The 24,497-nt window shown below is 49.7% G+C and overlaps 7 protein-coding genes and 1 pseudogene across 8 annotated transcripts; 3 read left to right on the plus strand and 5 right to left on the minus strand.

The window, feature by feature from the left end:
* Nucleotides 1-533: 533 nt before the first annotated feature.
* F4807DRAFT_232589 (uncharacterized protein) lies at nt 534-3,655 on the minus strand. Its single transcript, XM_047994162.1, has 6 exons — nt 3,282-3,655; nt 3,070-3,218; nt 1,975-3,016; nt 1,799-1,915; nt 945-1,742; nt 534-891 (listed from the first exon to the last, which is right to left on the minus strand). The coding sequence occupies exons 1-6, from the start codon at nt 3,423-3,425 to the stop codon at nt 742-744; spliced, it is 2,400 nt and encodes a 799-aa protein (XP_047850983.1). The 5' UTR covers nt 3,426-3,655; the 3' UTR covers nt 534-741.
* A 284-nt stretch (nt 3,656-3,939) lies between these two features.
* Nucleotides 3,940-6,071, plus strand: F4807DRAFT_439283 (TRAPP trafficking subunit Trs65-domain-containing protein). The gene is made up of 2 exons (XM_047999184.1): nt 3,940-4,267; nt 4,331-6,071. Exons 1-2 carry the CDS (start codon nt 4,087-4,089, stop codon nt 5,971-5,973), a joined length of 1,824 nt encoding a protein of 607 aa, XP_047850984.1. The 5' UTR covers nt 3,940-4,086; the 3' UTR covers nt 5,974-6,071.
* Nucleotides 6,072-7,888: 1,817 nt separating this feature from the next.
* On the plus strand, nt 7,889-8,708 carry F4807DRAFT_232655 (uncharacterized protein). Its single transcript, XM_047994164.1, has one exon. It carries the CDS (start codon nt 8,022-8,024, stop codon nt 8,331-8,333), a length of 312 nt encoding a protein of 103 aa, XP_047850985.1. The 5' UTR covers nt 7,889-8,021; the 3' UTR covers nt 8,334-8,708.
* Nucleotides 8,709-9,127: 419 nt separating this feature from the next.
* On the minus strand, nt 9,128-9,886 carry F4807DRAFT_463675 (uncharacterized protein; the record flags this gene model as incomplete). Its single annotated transcript, XM_048002014.1, has 1 exon — nt 9,128-9,886. The coding sequence occupies one exon, from the start codon at nt 9,884-9,886 to the stop codon at nt 9,128-9,130; it is 759 nt and encodes a 252-aa protein (XP_047850986.1).
* Nucleotides 9,887-14,212: 4,326 nt separating this feature from the next.
* On the minus strand, nt 14,213-15,127 carry F4807DRAFT_232687 (uncharacterized protein). Its single transcript, XM_047994165.1, has 2 exons — nt 14,437-15,127; nt 14,213-14,349 (listed from the first exon to the last, which is right to left on the minus strand). The coding sequence occupies exon 1, from the start codon at nt 14,887-14,889 to the stop codon at nt 14,437-14,439; it is 453 nt and encodes a 150-aa protein (XP_047850987.1). The 5' UTR covers nt 14,890-15,127; the 3' UTR covers nt 14,213-14,349.
* A 2,600-nt stretch (nt 15,128-17,727) lies between these two features.
* Nucleotides 17,728-17,859, plus strand: F4807DRAFT_t121 (annotated as a pseudogene). Its single transcript has one exon. The product of its transcript is annotated as a tRNA-OTHER (tRNA).
* A 594-nt stretch (nt 17,860-18,453) lies between these two features.
* On the minus strand, nt 18,454-20,764 carry F4807DRAFT_232711 (polyamine transporter 1). Its single transcript, XM_047994166.1, has one exon. It carries the CDS (start codon nt 20,349-20,351, stop codon nt 18,618-18,620), a length of 1,734 nt encoding a protein of 577 aa, XP_047850988.1. The 5' UTR covers nt 20,352-20,764; the 3' UTR covers nt 18,454-18,617.
* Nucleotides 20,744-23,032, minus strand: F4807DRAFT_232718 (MFS general substrate transporter). Its single transcript, XM_047994167.1, has 5 exons — nt 22,667-23,032; nt 22,148-22,604; nt 21,511-22,089; nt 21,139-21,440; nt 20,744-21,083 (listed from the first exon to the last, which is right to left on the minus strand). The coding sequence occupies exons 1-4, from the start codon at nt 22,918-22,920 to the stop codon at nt 21,192-21,194; spliced, it is 1,539 nt and encodes a 512-aa protein (XP_047850989.1). The 5' UTR covers nt 22,921-23,032; the 3' UTR covers nt 20,744-21,083; nt 21,139-21,191.
* Nucleotides 23,033-24,497: the final 1,465 nt, after the last annotated feature.

Here is a 24,497-nt window from a genome sequence, read left to right on the forward strand (position 1 = left end):
ATTGGGCGATATGTAGAAGCTTGAATGTCATACTACGTGGGATTCACTGGATGGCATCACATTGAGCCCACTTTTACATTCAGGAAAGAAGTTACGCAGGTATGGTATAAGACAAAATCGGAATCATTAGGCTATCTACCGGGGGAGACTAACATTTCTCTACTAAGGGCTAAGGAGGGATGGATGATACACACCGAGATCGTATTTTCCAGGATGTTAACTCGCTAGGGCCGAAAGTCCGACCTTTTCCCCCGTAAAGTCCTGCGTCATTGTGAGAGAAAACCCCAGGTTGTTTTTTTCGTGTTGAAGATGAAGAAGGACGGATGATAAAAAGTCGGCATCGATAAGTGGGACGTACAGCAAAAAGTGGCCTTTAGCCCCCTTTCTCATCGGCGGCATTGTTGCTTAGGTGCGGAAGTGTACGATGGGAGGAGGGTGAAAATCCGAGCTGCAATCCAAGTGTCCCATGTCATCTAAACTCCAAGAAGAACCGTAGTCGGAAATTGACGCACGTACTTTTCAATTCTCCCCGGGTATTAAATGGAGAGATCCCAAGTCTCCACTGGCCACTATTTATTCGGGGACATGCTGAAGTATGGAAGCTTCGGCATATATCAAGGTTAGATGGCTGTAGTGAAGGGTTTGTGATCTCATATCTTCCTTTAAAAAGAACGGTGTTATGGGTTTGTGTTAGGATGCCATGACACGTGATATAGAACGCTGTGTAGACTGATTAAGCGGCTAGTCCTCTTCAATCTCACCCTCCTCGCTTCCCGAATGTACACCAGTATCCTCCTTGGAAGGCGGTTGAACAACTGGCGGAGTCCTAGTTTTATGACGAGTCTCACGATGGGGGGAACGCTCACGCGGTGTTCTCTCTCTTCTTAGTCTCTGTTAATAGCGTTAGTAGGATGGACCGAATTCTTGCCGTTGAGGCGCCTGACCTTTGAATCTCTAGAGTCGCGACGCTCAAGGTCGTCGTCATCGTCAGCCCTTCGGCGTCGAGAGGAGGTAGGGCGTTCATCGCCATAAGGTAGTTCCTCCACGGGCGCTCTCTCGACGCGACGTCGATATAACCGTTCGCGCTCCTCTTCGCGGTCCCGTCTTTCTCTTTCGTAGTGGCTCGGCGGGTCATCACGTCGGGATCGAGGGGGGTAATCTCTGTCCCGTTCTCTATCCCGATCCCGCTCACGATCGCGGTCACGGTCACGGTCACGGTCACGATCGCGGATATCCCGGTCTCGGTAGGAATCCGATGGTCGACGGTCAGATAATAGACTCTCAGCCATACTGGACTTACGATAGTTCTTCTCGCGCTCGGCGATGGCCTTACGACGGTCCGCTTCATATGCGTCAGGTTCCGGGCTACGGCTGTGGCGTGGAGGTCGTGCACGGTCACTGCGGTGAGAACGGTCACCTCTATCTCTGTCTCGATACGTACCACGATCAGCGCCACGATCAGGCGATCGCTCGCGACGTTTATGGCGTTCCTTATCATCCTCCTCCCGGTCTCGTACTCGGCGAAGGACCTTCTCGAAGGCGCCCCGGCGGGCATCTTCAGATTTGACAGCCTGGAATTCGGGGGCGCGAGCAAGACGAGGCCGGACCTTTTCCCAGGTGTCATCTGCAGTGATCGGCGGGTCCACATGCTTAATATAAGAACGGAGATCATCGACAGCCCTTCGCTGCTGGCGTTCGGTGTGTCTGTCCTCATCAGAGCGTTTGGACTTCTTCTCTTGGAGCTATCCGAAGTATTAGTTATAAGATATGTAATAAACCACGGAAACATTTAACGTACCCGTTCAAAGATCAGCATCAGTATATCACCATCAATGTTAGCAGTGCGTCGATCATTCTTGAGTATAGAAGAGAACTCCTCAAAAGTGGTCTTGGGGGTGAACTCAAAACGATTGTCCTGGATTCCGTGTTAATAAATTGGCCTGAATGGCTCAAGCTAGATGGGCAGCAACTTACATCAAGCACATCAAGCACATCATTCCTTGTCGTACGCAGAGCGCGCTCCTCCTCTTCAACGACATCCCAAAATAAATCGAGAGGGCTTGATCCGGCTTGACCGCAAATAGATTTGAATCGATCGTCGTTTTCGAGCAGGGGGTATACCTGGCTCCACTTCGTCCCTGCCTTGATCTTACCAGCTCTACGAAGCTCTTGAAGCAAGTCCGTGAATGCATCTCGTCGCTTTCGCTCAACTCGGAGTTTCTTATTCCTTTGGTTCTGGCGCGTTTCGTTAAAGCTCCTCTCTAAGGATTTGATATGATTTTGAAAAGCGGTGAGAATATCAAAATTAGTGAGAGTCTTATACTTGTCGTCATTCTGGAAGGGGGCGGTAGCTTTGAGAATATTCTGAGCTTCAGACCAGCGCGTGTAGGGTTCAAGGTTTAGCTTAGGGAGAAGGTCGATGAGACCATCCATGGCACTCTTACGAAGGCTGGCTTGGCTTTCAACGTGTGTTTTTTTCAGCTCCACGATGTAATCTTCGAACAACTGACGTCGTTCTTCTTCGTCGTTAGTAGAGCGGAAGATGGTTTCACCCTCTATGATAGGACGAGCAGTCTTCCAGCGCGTATAATGCTTGATCTCGGGGTGGCTCTTCAGCATAATGGCAAAATCAGCACGGAGCTTTGCAAGTCGATCTTTGGCGCGTTCCTTGTCTTGGATGATCATGTCTTGGCAGTACTTCTCGAAAGCAGCCTTTCTGTCCTTTGGGTCCTTGATAGCTCGGTACTGGGGATCCTTGATCGTGGCTCGCATAGTCTGCTCCCAGGTCCAGTCAGGTTGTACGCCGCTGCGGCGCAACAACTTCGTGAAGGCCGCCTCGGCTTCTTCGGGAGTCGCATATTCTGGTTCGTTGCTTGCAGGGACGAACGCCTGGACACGCAAGTCACTCCCGTGTGTCAACTGACGCGACTCGGGGAAGGTCTCTCGATATTCGCGATGGTGATCATAGCCCGAGGCCGGCGGGAACGAAGCATTGGGGGTAAATGGCGTAGCAGACCTACGCATAAGTTAGAAATAAGCATAGATAATAGCACTTGTTGGGTTTCTCACGAGGGTGTCGATGGTGTAGTTTCATGACCCAATGCCTTTCTGTAAACCTCGGGCATTTCCCAAGAACTCTGCTTCGTCTCTGTATTGTACCAATACTTGCGACCACCCTCGGCGGTATACTCCTTCCATGGCTGGTTTGCCAAAGCGCGCTATAGATGGAATATGGTTAGTCTACTGCAGTAACGTAGGATATACAGCCGCGCGTAACAAACCTCGGCCGGCGACATCATTTCTTCCGGTTTCGTCCATTGCGTCGCCTTCGTGATAGTATTGTAATAGTAGACGCGTCCATCGGGGCTTTTGTATTCTTGCCAGGGGTTTGGCTGGCCATAATGGCTATTGACTCCGTTCATCATAGCAAAAGCTTCTGGACGTGTCTGATAGCTCGTTTACCTTCAGAAATTATACCTAGTCCCAGTAAATCTATTTATCCCATATAGGGGAGAAATAGTCGGGCAAAGTAAAAACAACAGTCGATGGGAAGTATTATTTGATTAAGGGAAAGAATGGTTGCTTCGTCGATAAAACGAAACGAATCAAGGTTAGAACATGACGAAGTTTTTTTTTGGCTGCGGCCGGAGGAGGTCGGTGGTCGGCAGGTACGTTCATTTGCTAGGTACAACTGTACCTATCTTTGATCACTGACTAATAAAACTGGCGAGTTATATTTATACTGTTTATCTTAATAAATATTCAAGCATGTATTGGGGTTATCTATAAATCCGGCACACTCTAACGAGAGTATCATTACATAACCGGCCCTTGTTTTAACTTCTATGGTCTGTGCTCGCATCAAATAGACTACGATATGCATTTATCGTGAGCACCCCTGTCCATAGAAGCTTTGATTGGTATTTTGCTCCTATTCACATCCATTTGCATCTTCTCATTACCATAGCGATACCGAAATGCACCAACTTCTTACAAGCGATCTCCCCAACATGCAACGACGATGAATAATGACCCGAGTGTCACATACTTTTGTTAATTCGTGGCGCATTGGGTATTACTCGGAAAATGTCTGATCCATTCATCGACACGACTTCCACATCAGCATTCGATTTACTTCACGATTCAAGTCTAACATACTTCATTCCCCTTGCCACAGACTTCCGCGTCGAAGAAGTATTCAAAGATGACATAGAGAAAGCCAAAGAGCCGTTCAGCTCAGTTGAGCGACGGGAATCTCTTTACTTTGGTTAGCATATCCCCATCTCTTCCGAGAGGTCTGTTTCTCACCATGCTCATTGTTAGACCCCAGATGAATCCGTTGATATTTATCTCGTTCTCAAATGCTCCTACGTCGAACAAGATATCTTGCGATCGTCCCTACGAAGTCTAGTAATCTCAGTTGAGGCGCAGATTGTGAATGCGACAGCGCCAGACCGCGATGGCCAACCACCTTCAGAAACCATTTCCGCTGGAACTGTGGACCATAATGAGGACCCTACTATATTATTTGGATTCTTAGGAGACCATGACAACGAGGGCGAGGAGGAGCGGCGGCAGTATACCGTCGCAGTGTGGAAACATTCAGTGTTCCTTAGTCGGCCTAGAATGCGACTACAGAGTCCTTCGGTTGTTTTCACAGCGACTGCGGGCTTGAAACCAGCAGTCCCATCTCTACTTGATCGGCCTCGCGATGCATACCTGCCCAGCGGTGTAGCCTCTGGCCTCAATCTCCTGGGGTCCTTCGGAAATGATCCTGCTCTGAATGGCGTCAAACCTCGCCTCTCGGCCCTCCGGGTATCTCGCGTTGCGCCTGTCACACATCAAGATGAAGACGTACTCCGACCTATAAAGTCCTTATCTAAACTCTCCCTACGCATCTACCCTGCGGCGCACTCGCGCATGCGCTTTACTCATCTTAATACGACCCCTTCTACCGCGACTGTCCTCGCGATGCTAGAAGTTGATTTTACGCCCTTCTTTGAGTGCGAGATCATTCTTGATAAGATATCAATATCAGTGGCGGATGGCCTAGTAGAGGACCTGACGAGTCAGGCCGGAATACCACTTCCGGTATCCTGCGTGGCTCATGATCATGTTACGTTCTTATATCGCCTTTCACCAGCCGACGCAGAGGTGGTATCAAAGAACCCCATACGAGATCTCAAGATCGCCATCTCCGCGGTGGCCCTACTGCGTCCAGACACTTGCGAGCCTCGCTTGAACATGGCGTGGACTGCTACAGTTGACTTTACTATACCCGTAAACCCGGGGTATGGCTCTACTATGCAACCTATCCAACGAATGCACCGTCCGAGTCAACTTTCGATAGGGGGCGAGAGTACAATCTCTTTGACGGCGCCCTCTGTTGCGCGACCAGACTCGTTGCCCTCCCTAGAAGCCGCGACACGGACGGAGACTGCTGTGCCTGATATGGGTATTACTATGACATTCACTTCTCCATCTCCGGATCAGCAGATATTCCCAGGCGACGAATTTGTCTGGAACGTGTTTGTTGTTAACCGGTCGCCGGCGCCGTCGGCGGTACCGAGGAAGTTAGCAATACTAGTAGTCCCGAAGCGAAGACGAAACGAATCGCGGGTCAACCGCCCACCCTCAGTTTCTCGGCTACCGGAACTCTCGCATGGCCAATTCCAACAGGCGAAGACGCCGAAAGACCGGAATGTGGCAGACGCGGTCCTCGACGAGAATGTTGTCCATGCCATGCAACATAGCAGCATCATTGACAGCGCGGAGGTGGTGTGCCTGAGCGCGGATGTCCGAGTCGGCCCACTCGCGCCTGGAGCTTGTCACGTTGCCGAGCTCAGGTTTTTGGCATTGAAGGAGGGCATTGTGGGTGTCGAAGCTGTGCGAGTTATTGACCTCGCAAATAATGAGCATGTAGATATAAGGGATTTGCCAACTGTTGTTGTTAGGAGCAAGCAGGAGAACTGATGAGTATAGTTAGTAGTCCACCGTCTTTCCGAAATGGCTTTTAAGATACACCACAAGTACTTGGTCTTATCAATGCAACATGACTATTCAACTTTTAACAATTCATTACCCTGACTCTATGCTCGATACAGAAATTTGGCCGTCCCCATTCCCCTAGAATACATCTAAAACGGCCAATTATCTATAGCAGAAGTTGACGTACTTCTCGTCACAATATGTACCCACCCACCAATACGTAGCTTTCGATTCGGATGCCCCAGCTTTCTCGGTCTATCCTTCACGTATGGGCATCTCCAGCTAAGCACACTACAATGCATCTTTCTGTTCCCCTAGATTATTATGAAATATATTCATGTGTATGAAGACTCCACACGAGACTCACGATATGTAATATAATATAAAAGCGATATGAGTTTGGCTACAAAATGCTAACAACCTCTACTTGGATCAATTCTGTGTGCTTATATAATATCAGACGCTCAGGGGGTAGAAAGGAGATAGGAACCAAACGTGGTTCCACCAATAGTTGCCCTGGTTGTCTCTCCCAAGTGCCAGTTGTACTCGTAAGCACATGTACGTATAATGCACACACAAGCGTATCGACGATCAGTGACGATCTTGCAAACTTACTAAAATTCCCATAATATCTCACAAAACGTTTTCCTAATATTTCCCATGACCCAGTTGTAGAAAACTTGTTTCTTCAGACATTGTACGGGACTAGTAGTCTGAGTTGTCATGACTCTAACCATCCTAACCAGCCCAACGGATCCCTCCTCGTTTATATTACGTCACGTGCTGCCCAAAATTGTCCCGATAGGAGGTAGGAATTCATTCCTTTAGCGGAGCTATCGGTGGTGGTTTTGTGAATGAAAAACACGGATAACAAGAAGGGTAAGGATTTATTTAGGGAGAGGGAAAACGCTCACTTATATCAGTATGACAATCATACCATTACTATGTAATGATGAGCCGAAGGAAGTGTGGGAATGTCCTTTTGATGAGTTGGTTGCATATAATTAATATGGGGTGGATTGTGAGCGAGCTAATTACATACATCCGACCTGACGGATAGGGTGGGTAACAAATGCATGCATGTTTGCACGCCGTAGATGGACCATGTAACCTTTGATCATGGCTACCTAACGGATACCGATAGTTTCGTTCATGAGAAGGATTTCAGGGTCTCTGGGTCTCTGGTTCTCTGGACGTCTCCTTACCTGGGACGAGAGTGTCCGAAGTGCATCCAAAGTGCATCCAGTATGTCTTAGATCATAAGGCGCCGGGATAAGACACTGGGGGGATTGGCGGTATGATAGCATCCCGCGGTGCGCCAAGCCGGAAATGGGCAAGTTGACAGCCACACCGCAGATTTATACCCAGCAGTCCACGTCTGACGTCTTCTGCTGCGGCTGAGGCTGCTGAGCTAGAACTCAAGGGATGACGAAACCTGCACCGGATGCTCGGATCGACAATAAAATTTCATCAGAGCGGAACCCGACCTCTACCGCCCTCTACCGCCCAGTGACAAAGCCATCCAGAGCCCATCCAAAACCATTCAATCTAGTGGGCTGGTTCTGGGATAGCTCGGAAAATCCGGCACTTCCAGAGCTTCCCTACGCACCCTACGTCTTGCCAACCCCGATTTATAAGTTCTAGCGCCATGTTGGCTGCACGTTTTCGAGCGCCTTCGATGGCTTTGTCCGCTATCGTCGGACACTCGGAGAGCGAATCCTGGATCGCTCTCACACTTCTCGCACACTCTTCGCTCTCGTTCTCGCATGGATGTCTTACTATGTTTCCGTGACGTTATAGATAAAAACCACTCAGTATAAGGCCGTCATCCTGTCACTTTAACCGCTTTCCTGTGAACTTTGCTGCACTGCTATGGAACTTCAGTCTCTACCGACACCTCGGACGGCCAAACATTATTAAGACTAGTAGCTCAAGCGCTGGCTTAATTCCTTGCTTGCTCTAGCCGCACACCACCCGCCTCTCCATCTCCACACAACAGTACTCGCAGACTCTAAACCGAGTCGCCCAACGAGATGGCCGGCTTCGCTAAGACGCTCATCGTAGCCATCGTCGTCTGCATTATCGTGGTCGTGGTAGTGACTGGCCTTTTAATCTTCATCGCCCTCAACTGGTCTAAGATATTACGTCGTGTTACTCCCGACCGTTGGGCATCGCCGCCGAGCGAGAAATCTACCTGGCCGGAGCCGAGGCCGTCCAGCGAAATCGTCTCCTCGTCGCCTGTTACGTCTACAAGATCGTCGAGATTCAGTGCCGATCCGATGATGACCAAATTCACGTCAGAGCACGGCGAGGGTATAACGCCCCCTCCCAATGTGAAGATTTGAGAGGATAGACTTCATACCACCTCTTCCGATATGAGGTACGAGTTACGAGATATGACTAGGATTTTTGTATATAAGGCATCATCGGAGAAGATATTGCCTATGGGCTGGTTTAAGGTGCGATTACATGGTTCAGCATCACTGCACTGCACTGCTAGGCGTTTTGGAGTTGAGCGATAGCCTCATTGTATAAAGGGGTCACTATATGGGGTCATAGGGCAAGATGGAGAGGTCGTATATCCAGCTATAAGGCCCGACGACTACGGAGTATAATAATAATCGCATTAAGGACATGGAATGAGATTGTTATACTATATCAAAGTGGTTTTGGGGATCCAATGTGATTTCGAGCTTGGACGAACTTCCGAAGACGTCCCCTAAGCGAACGGCGAAACTACCTAGAGCCTCAGGGACGTCGGTGATACCAGCTTCAACATATACATGACGTGGTGCGACATGGTGATAATGATTGATTCGACGAGACCATTGCTAACCCTAACTAGACTCCACAATGACAACAGCAGCAACAACGTTTAGATATCGGGACGAGCCGACAGCACGATACCAAAGTTCAACCAAATAGGTTCCGAAGAAGTCTGTTTAAAGAACGGGCATACATCATCGCCAATTAATTCGATCTACGAAAATTGACAGAAGCCAACCAGCACCGACTGCCGGGGTTTACGTGATGCGTACCCAGCGAGCGTCACCGCACACGGCGAACAAAGAAACATCGGATCATGCCATCATCCCACATTACACCCTCAATCCTCCCACCAAACCTGTGAACCCTCAAACTAAAGCAGCGCAACAGCGCCCATAAACCCAACCGCCGCCACCGCCGCGCCCACCACACCCGTCGGCCTCGCCACCTCCGCTACATTCTTACTCCCCTGTCCCCCTCCCTCTGTCGCTGTCGTCGTCGCCGTCGCCGTCCCCGTAGGCTCCCCCGTCGCCGCCGCAGCAAGACCCTTAACACACCCCGTATCCGCAAACGCCGTAACCAGCCCAACCAAGCCCGTAATCCCCGCCGGCGCGAACCTCTCCCCGGACACCGTAACCGTGCCCGTCGTCGCCGTCGTCAGCGACTTGCACTCCGCGTACAGAGAACTGATGTTCTGCGCGTTGGCCGACACGTAGCTGGATAACTGCGTCTGGTAGGATGCCGCGGCGCTGTGTAATGATGAGGGGAGCGAGGAGACGAGGGAGGTGGCGGCGCCGCATGGGTCGGTGGCTAGTTGCGCGGCGTTTTGGGGGTTGAGGTTCGTTGCGTTGGCGATGAAGAGGGCGAGCGCGGAGTTTGAGGGTTTGGGGAGCGAGGGGCCGAGGAGGGCTGCGCCGGGGGCTAGGCAGGGGATTGAGGGGAGGGTTGTTGTGGGGGTTGGGGTTGGTGTGGATGTTGACATGGGCATTGACATGTCCATTGACATTGACATTGGCATGTCCATCGACATTGACATGTCCATTGACATATCCATGGATGTGGCACTGCTGGATTGGCCGAGGGCGCTGGGTACCAGGCCGACGACGGCGAGGATGGTGATTTGGTGACGCATCGTGGTGAGGTTGTTTTCTCTTCTGGCTGAGATACGGCCGAATGTAGATATAATACTGGGTTGGTATAAGTGACTTGGTTGAGTTGAGAATGGAAGTGGTCGTAGGTGAGAGTACTGAGGAGAATTTGAATTTATAGCTTTTGTAATAAGACTTATATCTCCTTCACTGTGTAATTTCCACAGAAGTTAAAGTGCACCCAACGGAGAGATTACTTAGAGTGCATGATAACCGACTCAGCCCGAGTCAAGAATGAAACATCCAGACCGAGATATAACTCGATCGGGTTGAACCTGGAGGACGAGGTAGCACAGCGCCGCCACCCTCCCCGGAAACACTTACCGATTGTCGTCTTACAGGAACCCCCCTTATAGTCCTACTTACGCGATGGTGGAACCGGGGTGGACGGGTGATAGGTGGCTGGCTACGTGTAACTTGGGAAGACGAATTGACTGGCTTTTCGTCACGATATTGTGTATTTCGAGGATCATGGAGTACGCTGTAATCATATGATCGTATGTGGATGCTAGGGAGATCCTAAGTGTTACCAAAACACTGCTCTTACGTCCGTAACTAAAGGAGGCGCGCATCCAATAACTCGCTCAGGTAGCCTTGCGATGCTGGGATGCCAAGTTATGATTAAGATGGCAAGCTGCCGTACATCTCGGTACTGGGAGGAGGGTGTCGTGTAACCACTCAACTGGGATGGAAGGATTCTCGTGGTGTAGTTAAACCACATATCTAGTCCTAGGGAGGATTCGTGAAAGGGACACGAATGTTACAGAGTAGTTTAACTTTTGTTTCCAAGATATTTTACCTGATATCTTGCCACAAGAGGCGCTCCTCAGAGTCTTCTAACTGATATACCATAACAGGTCTCACGTACTATCTTCTTAATACCTAGATGCAGGTATTCCGAGTGGGTGACTTAGGAGTGCCAAGGCATACAAAGACGATTCAAAACCACGCAAAATCAGCTTAAGCATCAGATACCGTTGATGAATATTTTATTATCAACAAAAACTCGGGGCTCGAGATCCCGGTGTTTATAATACTAGCTAAGTGGCACCCAACCCGGGCTTCATGTATTTTTCCCTTTTTCTCTTTCGTACGCGGCTCTCACGACAGCCCAACCGCGTAGCAAAAAAAAAATACAAGCAGAAGAGTTGTACTGGGCCAGAAGAAAAAAGACATTACATATACAAGCTCAGCCAGTCCGCAACAGAAGTACATGTAGTGTTTTGTTTCAACAAACATTATACAAAAAGACCAAAGCCAAGGCCTGGCAGGGGTTTTTCTTAAATATACAATATCTTTACGAGGAGGTAGAAACCAAACAATAAAAATCCAGTAAAACCATCAAAATAATTCTCTTTTTATACCAACGCCGATTTCCGATCCCAGGCAGCGTGCTGCGCTAGCAAGGTGTGCCGCCCCGGACGGGATGCCAAAAAGAAATCCTGTAAATGCTCAAACAGCGCAGGGACGGAGAAGGGTACAAGGTACATGGATATGTGCGAGAGAGAGTATGCGCCGATGTCGATGCTTTCGTGGGAATCGTGATATAACGCAAGACGCGTCTTTGTTTCTCAACTTAACTCCAATGGGATCGAAGGAGAGAGGAAGAAGAAATGTTCTCGTCTATGTCTGTAAGCTCTTGAATCGTTCCTCGAAGGCCTTGACCTTCTCGGCCTGGAGCTCCCTCTCCAGCTTGCGGGTCTGGTTGACGGCGGCCTCGCGCTCCTCCTGCAGGCGCAGGACCGCGATCTGCGCCTCGTTCATGCGGCCCACCACCTGCTGCATCTCCGCGTCCGCGTCGCTCAGCGCGTTCTCCAGCTCCGCCACGCGCGCCCGCAGGTTGTCGATCTGCGACTCCTCCGACACGTTCATCGCCGGTCCCGAGCGCGTCACGTCGAGGCGCGGCGAGCGTCCGCCGCTCGCCGCCGAGAATAACGGCGATAAGGGCGATTTCGGAGGGAACGTGCGTGGGGAACGCAGCCCGTCCCGCATCATCCGCTTCAGCTGGTCGTTGTGGCTGGCTCTGAGAGTCGAGACTTCTTCCTCGTGGCGCACGATCCGGTCCTCGGACGCGTTCTGCGCCGCCTCGAGCTTCTCCTCCAGACCCCGCAGGTGCGCCTGCATCGAGGTGATGCGGTCCTTATTGGACTTCTGCGCCGCCTCGCCGCGCGCCACCGTGTCCGAGATGCGCTGCCGCAGCGTCTGGTTGATGGACAGCTGCTGGCGGACTTGCACGGCTAGCTCCTCGACGCGGCGCGCCGACTCGCTGAGCTCGTCGGCGAGCGCCTTCTCGGATTCGAGGTACACGCGCTCGCCGGCCTTGAGCGCCTCGAGCTGCTCCTTATACGATGTCGACTCCTGGCGGAGGAGGTCGCGCTCAGAGATGGTGGTGGAAAGGGTTTGCTCGAGCTTCTCCATCGCGTGTTTGGTGAGCTCGTCCTGGGAGCTGCTGGCCTCTAGATTCTTGATACGCTCAAGGGAATCGGCGTAGGCCTTCTGGAGATCTTGGTAAGCTACCGTCAGGGCCTCCGAAGTCACGGGGACTGCCAATCTATCGCTGCCGTTGCTGTGACGAGCGAGCGAGGGCGGGATGAGGATGTCCTTTTCGTTGAGCAGGCTCCTTAGCTCCGCGATTTCTTGCTCTGCTCGGTCGAGGTCCATCTTAAGGCCACCGAGCCCCTTCTCGACTTGCCACTTTTGCTCCAGCGCTTCCTCGGCTCGCCGCCGCAAGACGTTGATTTCGGCTCGCAGGTTAGAGATCTCCCTCTGGAAACCGGCTTTCTGCGGAGATTGGGTAAGAAGTCTATCGCGCTCCGTCTCGAGAACTCGGATCTTCTTTTCATTTTCTCGGTTCTGGTGTTCCTGTCTCTCCAGGAGGTTCTTCAGAGCCCTATGCAGAGCATCTCGTTGCTCCTCGACATCCTTCAGTCGCTCCGATAGTTGATCTCGAGATTCAGTCGGGGTTGGCACCTTGACTGTTTTAGACCTCATTAGACCGGAGGGCGGTCGCTGAAGCTTGAAGGATGACGGCGGGCCGGTGAGAGAGTTGGAACGAGACAACCGGGATCCAGCAAATCCATTTTCCTCTGAAATCGTGTCCATCGAATTGGCCTGCATCTGCTTTAGCGACGTGTTCTCAACTTTAAGCGTCTGAAGCTCCTGCTGCAACTTCGACGATTCATAGTTCATCTTCTCAAGTTCTGTAGCTTGTGCTTCGAGACCCTCCACACGCGCCCGGAGGCTAGGAACGACCTCATCGCGAAGGTTGTCGCGCTCGTTGGACGCATTCTGAAGCTCATCCTTAAGCGCTGTAAGCAAGTCCTCGAAATTATCCTTGACCTGGCGTTCCTCGGTAAGCTTGCGCCGCAGGGTCTCACACGTGCTTTCCAATTCCTTAATGCGTCCGCTAGCATCGACGTTGTTAATTTTCTCGAGGTCGATCTGTGATGCTCTTTCCGAGAGCTCCTTGATTTGCTCGTCGAGCTCTGATCTCCTGGACCTCTCATCCTGGAGCTTGTTGGTCAACTCAAGCCTGATCTGGGCCTTCTCCTGCTCCGACCTCCTCTGGATCTTCTCGATCTCTTCCCTTGACTGATCATATTCACTCAATTTGGCCGAGCTATATCCCGAATCCGAGAAGTAGTCGCTGGTCCTCTTGTTTGCTGTTGTTGTGGGATTATCCCTCTCTGCTTGCAATCTGTCAACTAAATCTTCTAGGTCCATCTCGCGCCGAATTGACGCAGCCAATTCGGCCGAGATGGCCTTTAGCTCATCTTCCATCTCTTCGATTTGATGGTGAGGCGAATACGTGGCAGTTTCTGGCGTTGCCAAGTACGACTCGCAATATTCTCTAGAACTGGGTGATCCGAATGCCGCCTTGGGGGCGTCAAGTAGTGATTGTGGTCCAACTGTTGTGACTGGGGATGCATCGGTAACACTGGTTGTCTTTGAGAAGTGGAAAGGCGATGGAAGAGGCGAAAACCCTTTGTCCGAGGCCTCTGTGTTAGAAGGCGAGTTCCAGCCAAAGAAGTTTCCTAGCTTTGATGAGTTTGGTGATTTAGGCAACGGTTTGTCTGTGTTTGGAGTATTAACTTCGTAGTTGTCAGATAATGAATCGGCTGGTTTGAGATTCAGTTGTGGTGGTTGTGTCTTCCGGGTGATATGCAACGACATAGTATTAGAATTAGAATTACTATTATCGGACGAATCTGAGTTATATCCGTCGAAAATGTGCTCGCTCAGTGGATCCTCCTCTTCGTCGCTGAAAAGATCGTCATAGGCGGACTGTTCCTGCTCCTGGTGTTGCGACAGGTCGGTGGTGTGGTGTGTTTGAGGTGCGTCAGGGTTGTCAGCCCGAGAACTTGGACGTTTGACCTCACCCGCTAGGACAGCCGGGATGGAGTCGGCAGAAGCCAGAGGATGACGAGTTGCAGTCGCGGCAGTTTTTCTGGTTAAAATCGCGAATTAATTAGCATATACTGAATTTAGATGATTCGCGTTGGATTGTATATTAATCCATGGATGAGACGCTGACTCACTCTTTGCCGCCCTGGATCAATACAAAATCATCAGGCGATTCCAATCCAGGTGTAGAGACCGGAGGGCGAGGAAACTCGTACACGGTAGGGCTATCCACCGAGCAGGATCGAGAAAACCGTTGATCCGGCCTGGCCAAGCCGCTTGTGAGAGCTAGATATTCTCCAGAAGAATATCTAGTAGTAATTGGCGACGCGGTCGACGATACTGGCTTCCGTCGAATAGACCTGGGGGGCGGCGATATAGCAGCTGAGCTGTCGATGACAAGTCCTCTCGTGTTTCTTGAGACCGGCGACTCGGGAACTGGTTCTAAGGCATGCGATTGGTCTGGAAGGGAAGGAAACGGCTGCTGCTGAGGGAAAGACAGATCGGATGAGGCATGGGAAGTCTCAGAGTTGGCCGTGGAGGGCCGGTGCGGGTGGTCTTGCAGGCTCTGGTTCGGCATAGACATGGTGCTTGATCTACTCCCTTGTCTTCTTCTTATCACTCATGACTAGTCGACTAGGTAGTCGGAATGTGTGGAGAGGCTACAACCCAGGCCAAGAGATTATTGACTCGGTCTCCCAGACGAGGTGGTAATGTTTCACTGGCAGTAGAGAAAGGCAACTTGGACAACCTAACAAAACCTAGGATGTCGACAACCAAGAAAAGAGAGAGTAGAGAAAGAACGAAAAGCACCAGAACTCGTCTAGGCTGGGGTGTGGGATGTGTCGAAAGGGGTATGGCGGCTCAGACTACGACTAGGTAGCGTCGCAATCGGTCTTTTACACCATTATTAGGCCATTTAAAGGATCAAGGATGTTGGAAGCACTGGCAGCTATGTGGCTCCTACACAGAGTCCTCTAAGGTCCTGCAGGCGCTCGAAAGTTGACAGACATTGCTGTAGCGCGTAAGCTTCCCCAGTCCTTCCCAGTCCTTCCCTTGGTTGGCCCTGGATCGTTCTCTTTTGGTCCGTATGGCTCGAAGCACGCGATTCTACTGGCTGCTCATTATCTTGGACCCCTGCCTATCTGCCAACCACTCAGCAGCATTCCGCGTTGAAGACCCTGTCGCGTCCCTTTTTGGATATGCGTAATTTTAATCCCCCTGCCGGCACCTGGGCAGCTGGGGCAGCGAACAAGATGGTTTGTAGGCGCTCTTGCGCGCATTTGGCTAAGAGGGAGGGCCGAACTGGGTAAATTGGCGAATTATTTTTGTTCACGCCTTCGCCAAGTACCCAGATCCTGCTGCGTGTTCTCCTGCATATTCTCCTGCATACTGCAGGTACCAACTGCAAGCCAACGGCATTTAGGTAAATGATCGTCGCCGCCCCGCGAGGTGTTTGGTTCGCTTAGAGGTATGTGTGCCGTACATAGAAGGCAAGATGGCAGGCAATCTCAACTTCGCGATGTCGACTTTCCCTTTTCGAGACAGCCAGATAGAGAAAGATCGATCTCAATTATCCCATTGCCCGATCCACAGTAGCGCCTCAGGCGATTAACGGCAATTGAGGGTCAATTGAGACCTCAGGTATGTATTATGTGAGACTTGACTCTGCATTGTGTCATTATTACAGATAATATAAAATCGCATAGCGCGCGGTAAGGTATGCCGTTGAAAAAGAACCAAGACTAATTACTACGACGAGAGTTACCGAAGCCACATGGTCAGGGGTCCACGAGGCTCTGTGAATACGGTGCAAATAAGAATCAAGAAATCCGACCTAGACGGCGTGTAAGCATTGACCCTGATCAGGTCTGACCAGAGGCTAGAAGTTGATAGATGCTTGGAATTCTTTTATTAGCTCGAGCCTCAAAGATTAACGGCCCGCCGTACGACGTCGAACATATTGCACATTATTATCCATGAATGTGCTGGCGGATTTCACGAAGTCGACTTGGTTGTCAGGTTGTTTCAATTCTCGGAACACCCGACATTTTTACAAACATCACGATATCGATCACTTGCATACTTAGTGATCCTTGGTGTTTCATGGTAGCAAGCCTTCAACACATAGTTCAGAACGTCTTCTACCTCTTTAGGGGGTCGTCAGCGGGTTGGCGCTGTAGATCAGGGGACCCTCCCAACTCCGCGATTAATTGCTTGATTAACTGTCAGCACTTACTTTGTACCTAGTTAATCCTTGTGCGCATCGGTGGGACATTTCTCTAATGTAAGATAAATGACCGAAGCTAGATTCATGGTCGCTCAAGTCAGCATGAATAGACGATGGCCAGTAATCAAATATGTACGAAAAATCGAAGAATCGTTATGACGAATCAAGATTCTATTAAAACATAAGGGATGACGATTTGAATGTAGGATGATTTAAATATGGCGTAACTAAATCGCGTGACAAAATCCGACTGGATAAAAATAGCTAGCGTCAGGGACCATCCACAGAATTGAAGACAGTACGTACCGATTGTTTCAGGACCGGATTGGCTAGAAGCTCTTATTGGTCATCCCATAAACGCAGAGAAACATTTCGCGATCCTGATTCCTGGAGGCTAAGTGGACATCATTGGAAGTTGGTTAATCTTGATCGTATGTCATGTGAGACATCCTGAAATAACTTCAGGGTATTCCATTTCCCCTTTATCCCACTTTCAAATAACAGCATGCTGGACGACGACGGTAGACGACAGTAGAGGAATTAAATGATATACAGCTATAAAGCTATGCAGCGGAAACTTCGCCTACAATTCCAGCCTCCAAAGTCCCAAGGACCTATCTTGATTAAGAAATATTTCCGTATGAAGGTCGATGCTTGAAGGCCGAGAACAATATGGAGTCCCCCGGTTGAACTGCAGGGAATGGAGGCTCAAGCAGGGAGCCTAGTCTATCGCCTGCCTTGTCAGTTATCCTGGTAAGGAACCATCAAGGCACGTGGATGGAAGCACAGCCTTCTTGTTAATACAAGATGGTGCGTTTAGAACTTTGATGAATTGAGGTCCGAAGTTGTTAAGATGTCCTAAAGATATCGACAGCAAGTTGATCTTTCATAGGGTTTAAGGCTCACTGCGATCTCTTTCGATATATGGGTGCGATATATCTGATGATGTGTCATTGTCTAGGTATGGCAAGCGCATAAGTGCATTGCTTGTAAGATACGAAGGAGAAATCTAGTATGATCTCAGCCCTATTGAAAAGACAATAAGCAGCCAAATAGGAGAAACAACTCCCATCTACCCCTTTTAGCGATTAGTCAGGGGATTAGGGCCAGAGCGACCGGCACAACGTCGGAGCTCCGTGCTTACCCTCTCTTGCGCTACCGATATATACGCCAATTTTTGAACAAATCATCACAGCCCGGTTAGCTCAATCGGTAGAGGTTAGTAGTCATCAATCATCTGATTTGATCACTTCATCACATACTAACATCTTCAATAGCGTGAGACTCTTAATCTCAAGGTTGCGGGTTCGACCCCCGCATCGGGCTCAATTCCCGATGCATCTCTTCTAAAGAGATATTTCGAACCATATTTTTTTTCGATTCGTTTTTTTACTATATTTCTAAAGCTCTCTTTTGGTAGTAAGAATATCTCAGCGTAATGGGACACTAAGGTAAACTGCTCATCGTGACCTACGATCTTGTGCCCTTGCTTCGGACGGGTTGACCAACACCAACAACTTGGTACTTCCCTAGTGGGCGCTATCGGCAAGTTCGGAAAGAGATCCTCAGCCCATTGTTGTACGAGCGACACGCCCGGGCTTTATTGTCAGGGACGATACTGATGCCTTACTTCGGAAGAGCCTCGCCGGGTTCTCTGTTTCATGTCGGCGATCCAGCAAGACATGGCCCCTGATGTTTCCCGGTTTCGTCATCGGCTACCAGCAGATGGGTGCTGATACGAGAGGGCATCTTCCGAATATTACTAAGAGTCAATGATCCGGTGGCTTTTTGCATATAATATGCAGCAAGCCATCCAGCCATCTATCCGTCCAGCTATGCGCCCATTTCTAAAAGGTACGTAGTATGGGAGTTTTTGGGTGCCTATCCGGTCTGGTAGTCTCGGTATTTGACCTACGTTTGTGCATAAGATAGTCCAAGGATTCTATGAAGTGATATTATGTATGGCAAATGCTATATCTATCAGCTGCTGATTAAATAGGTATGTACGAGTTAGTAATGGCTCATGCTCTTCGTTATGATGCTGCGTCCCCAAACGCCGTTGCCATGCAACTCTCAAGAACTTTTCAAAACACGCTGTTCCTGCTCCATTTATTAGCGGCCCTTATCCTCTTTCCGAAGAAGTAGAAGACGTAAGGCACCGGCATAAGCAAGCACGCAAACCCCGCGAATATGCTCGACCCGGGCCCGACTCCGATGTTATGATAAAGGGGCGTGACGACGAGGGGGAAGGCGGCCGCAAAGCAGCTTCGCATAAACGTATTCGCAGCCACAGCGCTCGCTGCATACATCTGAAATGTGTCGACGAGATAGTTGAGCGCGGCCTGGAAGATCGTATTGAAGCCGCATCCGGAAAGGTATAACCCGATGACAGGGACAATCCAATGCGCAACAGCCGGGTCCGCTGTCCAGCCGGTAATGAATTGGCCCGTCGCGAAAAGCACGGATCCTAACATCATCGGAGGTAGTCTCTTCTCGGGAACAGGCTTATCACCGACTGCATGGTAGGCCTTATTGTAATAGAGCTGGTTGGACATATTTATGCCTGCGCCGGTAAGCGAGCCGAGGAGGAGAGCTAAAAAGGGTAGCTCGGCTGACAATATTGACCATCCTCTGACTTCTCCGAATATGATGGGAACTGCTCCGAGTTGCATGTAGAGGATGCCGTAGCAAAAACTGGCATATAGAGCGATCAAGGAGCAGATAGGTGTACAGAGCAACTGGATGGGACGGACGAGAAACTTCCTCGAGAGCTCCATAATGCTTACATCCCATTCCTCGAACTTCGCGTGGAGTGCCCAGTTACCTGTCTCGAACCTCAGTCGGCGCGCCTTAGTAACAAGAAGTCTGGGCGGATATGTCTCGTCGATGAAGATAACAGCGAAGAATAGAACAAGGGACTGTATCATCCCGGTCGTGTATTCGGTCCAGCGCCAACCGTAATTTGGCTGTGCCACGACGGCGGCTGATACGATAGGGCCTACGGTAGGTCCGCCAACAACAGCCATCGCATATCCCGCCATTGCAATACCTCGATAAGCCGGCGTGAACAGGTCTCCAAGTACACCACCGGTATTCGTGACCGGCGCCGAGGCGAAGATGGCGCCCCAAAACCGCATCAGCATGAGAGTCTGAAAGTCCTTGGCAGTCGCGGCTCCGAACGAGAAGCATATGGAGATGAACATGGGCGTGAGTACCGCCACACGTCTTCCATAAACTTCTGACAGCGGTGCCCAAAGCAGGGGTCCTATGCCGAAGCCAAGGAGGAAGAGAGTTGTGCCTAGCGTGGCGACTTGCTCGCCGACGTGGAACTGTTCGGCGATCTGCGCCGTGCCTGCGGAATAGGATGAGGAGGCCCAGGTGGCGGTCATAGTGACTAAGCCGTAGAGGAGCGTGGTCGCCACTTTCTTATGTCGCGGCCAGTTTACCGGGCGGTAGGGATCATCCGGCCCATCGAAGTCGACGAGACAGTCTTGGCCTGTTTTGACCTTCGCGAGAGGGTGGCTGAATGGTGGAATAGTTGGCCTGGAGCGCACCCGTGATAGTACGTTATCCCGACGGGAGACCGTTCGTGAAAGGGATCTTGAGGGTCCATTTAGATCATCCCGACCGGTTGTGCGTACCTGCGACGGACGCTGATCGAGAGTACATGGCCGATGGCCGTCGTGATACTTTTCCGTCTGGGGGCATTCGCAATCAGACAACCCCCAGTCGGGTCCGGTAGCAGGGGAATCAGCATCTGGGACTGATGATCGGCCACGAGAGTGTTCAGAATCGTCCTCGTCTTTACTACTAGACATTATCGCCCTTTCTAAAATAACCAAAAGAATTCATAGGTAAATTCGTGTTTGGACTACTAGGTATGTAAAGAGCAATCACGAGTTCATATATAACTTACATCATACATTTTTAATCTTTTTTATGGAATAGGCCGAAGAGCCGAATTTAGTTGATCAATGTTCCGATTCGGACTCTGATGACGTATTGCGTTGCCAGAACCTACTGGTAGGTATGTACCTACCGCCTTCCAAATATTTTAACACGGGATTTTGATTAGTGAATTCACGCCAAAATAAAAGTTCCTACTTTGAAGTAGGCGTTGTCCTCAAGAGATAAATACAATCACGGAATAATGCACCCCTGATCATTCCATAAGTGGGTATTGCCTTTCTGCAGAAGCAGCACAGGCAGGGAGTCGAGATCACGCAACGACAAAAGCATCTGAGGAAATTCTAGGCCTTACCCCCCCCCCCGGCCCCGCTCCGGCTACGACGGCTACCGAGAACACCGGGTATCTCCGAACACTGTACAACTTCTATGTATAAATCATCACAGAATCCCATTCTATCTATTCCCCCCCTTTGGCATGTAATGATATACGAAAAGTGGCATTCAATTGCTGTTACGTGAATTTCTATGTATCAGATTGGAAGGATCACAAATTCCATGAAGATAATTCTCTCATCAGGTCTCATGAGAAGCTAAACGGGAAGGAGAAACAGCCGATGTTTGAACGACGGCTTATGTTCAATCTGAATTGCTTATACACATTAGCCTGGGATATTTACCTATCTATATGCTTAATACCTATTGAGCTACTGTTAATGGCCAACTACCTACTAACGATCAAATAGGCATCATCATAACTTGACGTTGAACCTGCCCCTTATCCTCTCGCCGAACACATAGAAAATGACAGGTATCGGGATGAGTGCAAGTGAGATGAACCCGAGCAAGCTGTTGCCCCATCCAAGGCCTAGAGCGTTGTACATCTCGAGACCACCCAGGGGGAGAAGCGCACCTAGCAAGGACCGAAGGACGGTCATTGCCGCTGTGACAGATGCTGCATAGCGGAGATACGTATCGACAAGGTAGTTCTGTATGCAAAACTGTGTGGCTTGTAAGCGCTAGATACCTAGAATCCAAGGGATATCCGGATCGCAAGACCGTGAGGCTTACCATTACGCCCATTAATCCGGCGCTGAAAATGAGAACGCCAATCATAGGGACAATCCAGTGCACTGCGTACTGGGTAGTCCAGCCGTATATGAACAAGCCGATGGGGAGTGTGAGGCCGCAGGGAATCGTAAGGGCGGGTACAAGACGAGCTTCGGGTTTATGCGCGATGCCCTTCGCCTGGTTTCGTTTGACCATCCAATCTACGAGCTGTCCGAAGCATACAACGCCAACTATGAAACCTATTCCGGATGGGAGGAATGTTAGGCCGTTGTCGCCCTCGCTGAAGCCGTACTGATCCGTAAACACGAACGAAAAGGTAGTAATGAGAAGATATAGGATTCCGTAAGCTATCGCGACATATAACGACATCAGTGTGACGATCGGCGTTAATACTAGGAGTTTTAGCGGGCGAACTATGGCTACTTTGAATTTATCTATAGGGCTGAGTCTGTCTGAAAGCTTGCTGCATAAGTTTGTGTTGCCTGTCTCCTTGCGGAGCCTCTGAGTCTTGCGTTCGAGAAGGACAGGGGCGAAAGTTTCTTTGAGGAAGATGACGGAAACAGGGATGAATATTCCGGCCTATTCACGTCAGTTTGTATACGGTTTAACAAACGGCGCACGGGGTCTAGTAACATACAAGAATTACCATCAGCCAGTACACCCACCTCCAGCCAGCGGCCTGGATCAAGTAACCACCAGCGATGGGCCCAATACAAGGGCCCAAGAGGGGGCCTAATGACCAAAGCGACATGGCTCTGCCACGTTTCTCAATTGGCATTATATCTGCGATTGTACCACTTCCGATGGTGATGGGAATAGATCCGGCAAGGCCCATGAGTAATCGGAATGCCATTAACATTCCGATGCTGTTGGAAAGAGCGGCGCCGACGGTGAAGAGGACGAAAACTATGTTACCGACCACGTAAAGGGGTTGGCGGCCGACGATTTCGCTTAGCGGAGCTACTAGTAGAGGACCGAAAGCAAAACCTAGGATATATATCGAGAGAAGGAAGGTGGCTACGGTAGATGATGTTGAATGGAATTCGACCATAATACCAGGAATACCGGGGGCAAACATCGAAGAACCTAAGGGGCTGTGGAAAGTTAATATGAACGAGCGATAGAACTTTAGGCATATGAAATGGATAGGACTCACGTCACAATGGTGATGATTGATATGATACTGATATTGATCCATTTCTTACTGTCGGGCCAGGTCATCGGATTTTCTGGATCGTTCGGTCCATCCCAGTCGACGATATTCGGATCTTTCTCATCAGCAGCAAGTTCGCGACTGTTAGATCCCTCCTCAACACCCCTTTCCGAATCTGGTTCCATGGTCGAAGAATCTAGATTGGGAATTGTCGTAGTTGTCTCGACAGACTCGTTCTCCGTCTTTTCCGGATCCATTCTCAGTAGGCCGGCTGGCTGGAGTATATTGTTTTCCCCAGGACTTTGGAACGATCGACTAGCCTAAGGAGACGATACTACATCAAGGGTAACATGGGCTATAATATGCTAGTTAAATATAAGATATATACTGCCATATCCGTGAAGTCATCAAAGGATTAACGAGAAGTCCATCTGGGGATGCTCGGAAGTGACTGGAACTGACATGGGCTATTGGAAGTATTATGCAGCCAGCCTTAACCATCGAACGGTCTTCGGGGGTCAACTGCGTTGTGAATCCCGTACTTGACACTTCGTTCCCGGAGCCAACTGACATAAAACCTGGCTACCCTTGGGCGATCCACCCTTTCAGTACAATAGCCATTGCCGAAGCTACCTAATGTATGATGGTATTTAATCCACGCCTCTTTCTTTAGCTGTTGTAAATATCGGCATACATCCACCTGTACCTTTCCTACGTCTCATAAATGAGTTTTTTCTATGCTTCACTGAGCGAATCGCAACTCTACTATGCTAGCTTCAGAAATCGTGATTACTCGGTACCGCATTACCATTGGCTCGCTTTGGGCAGGCGGTGCAGCTGCGGCTACTCCCGTCTATCCATTTTACTCGGGGCCACACTTAGAGCGTTTAGGCAGTTGGATGTCCAGATTGGGAAACATATTTGAAAGAGGGCATCAGCCAACTCCTTAGGTTTTGATCTTACTTATTTTCCGAAACTTTAACTTATTCCTTATAGTAAGTTACGTAACTCATCTCTATACTACCTTGGCTATAGAAAGTGCACTGCGGTAATAAAGGGTTGGTTTAGCATTCGCGAGCAGGTTTTAATGGAGGCAGAACTCAAAAGATGAGGAATATAAGATGATATAAGGTTTAAAGATATATTTATGTGGTAAATACTTTAATAGAACAGTCAATAGCTCTCGTATAAGCAAACGAAATTATGGAAATTGCGCATTCCATCGAATATTTGATGTGGAAAGTCAAGACCATCTCCGCCAACTTATTGGTATAAATAGGAAGAAGGCCACCTACAATATTCTCCTATTCACCAACTTGAATGTCCATCACTAAAACACTCCTAAGGCATTGGGCATAGCTCCGGAAGGACTTTCCTATCCCCCCTCATCGTGGAAGGCCTGGACATGGATTGAGGCTAATGGACCACCGTCGACGTTTTCCCCGAGATATTTGAATTCTGGAAAAGATGCTGGGGTAATGTTACTAGCTTCCAGAATATCTTGGACACGTCACATACGACGCGATGATGACAGTGACCTGTAAGTTTTCGAAGAGATCGTTACTCATACCAGGACATACGACATACAAGGCACACGAATGGGCAGAAATCTACTACAAGACATTTCCGATTGCAGATTGGAGATTCCCTGCAAAGATAATGTCAGACCGCGACCCGAAGTTTATGTCGGGATTTTGGCAAACTATGTGGAGAAGGCATGGAACAGCGCTTGGAGTGTCGACAGCGAGCCATTCACGGACGGATGGGCAAAGTGAAAGACGAAACCAGGGCGTCGAGATCGCTCTCCGTTACCACATAGTGTCGAGGCCAGACG

This window comes from Annulohypoxylon truncatum (genome assembly GCF_022578515.1).
Source record: "Annulohypoxylon truncatum strain CBS 140777 unplaced genomic scaffold F4807scaffold_34, whole genome shotgun sequence".
NCBI lineage: Eukaryota > Fungi > Ascomycota > Sordariomycetes > Xylariales > Hypoxylaceae > Annulohypoxylon > Annulohypoxylon truncatum.

Coding starts and splice junctions, on each gene's coding strand:
- F4807DRAFT_232589 (XM_047994162.1), bottom strand. CDS start 3,425: ATGATGAACGGAGTCAATAGCCATTATGGCCAGCCAAACCCCTGGCAA. Junction 1,743..1,798: donor TGATGCTGATCTTTGAACGG/GTACGTTAAATG, acceptor TACTTCGGATAG/CTCCAAGAGAAGAAGTCCAA. Junction 892..944: donor GCGACTCTAGAGATTCAAAG/GTCAGGCGCCTC, acceptor CGCTATTAACAG/AGACTAAGAAGAGAGAGAAC.
- F4807DRAFT_439283 (XM_047999184.1), top strand. CDS start 4,087: ATGTCTGATCCATTCATCGACACGACTTCCACATCAGCATTCGATTTA. Junction 4,268..4,330: donor ACGGGAATCTCTTTACTTTG/GTTAGCATATCC, acceptor GTTAGACCCCAG/ATGAATCCGTTGATATTTAT.
- F4807DRAFT_232655 (XM_047994164.1), top strand. CDS start 8,022: ATGGCCGGCTTCGCTAAGACGCTCATCGTAGCCATCGTCGTCTGCATT.
- F4807DRAFT_232687 (XM_047994165.1), bottom strand. CDS start 14,889: ATGTCTATGCCGAACCAGAGCCTGCAAGACCACCCGCACCGGCCCTCC.
- F4807DRAFT_232711 (XM_047994166.1), bottom strand. CDS start 20,351: ATGTCTAGTAGTAAAGACGAGGACGATTCTGAACACTCTCGTGGCCGA.
- F4807DRAFT_232718 (XM_047994167.1), bottom strand. CDS start 22,920: ATGGATCCGGAAAAGACGGAGAACGAGTCTGTCGAGACAACTACGACA. Junction 22,605..22,666: donor TCAATCATCACCATTGTGAC/GTGAGTCCTATC, acceptor AACTTTCCACAG/CCCCTTAGGTTCTTCGATGT. Junction 21,441..21,510: donor CCGGATTAATGGGCGTAATG/GTAAGCCTCACG, acceptor CAAGCCACACAG/TTTTGCATACAGAACTACCT.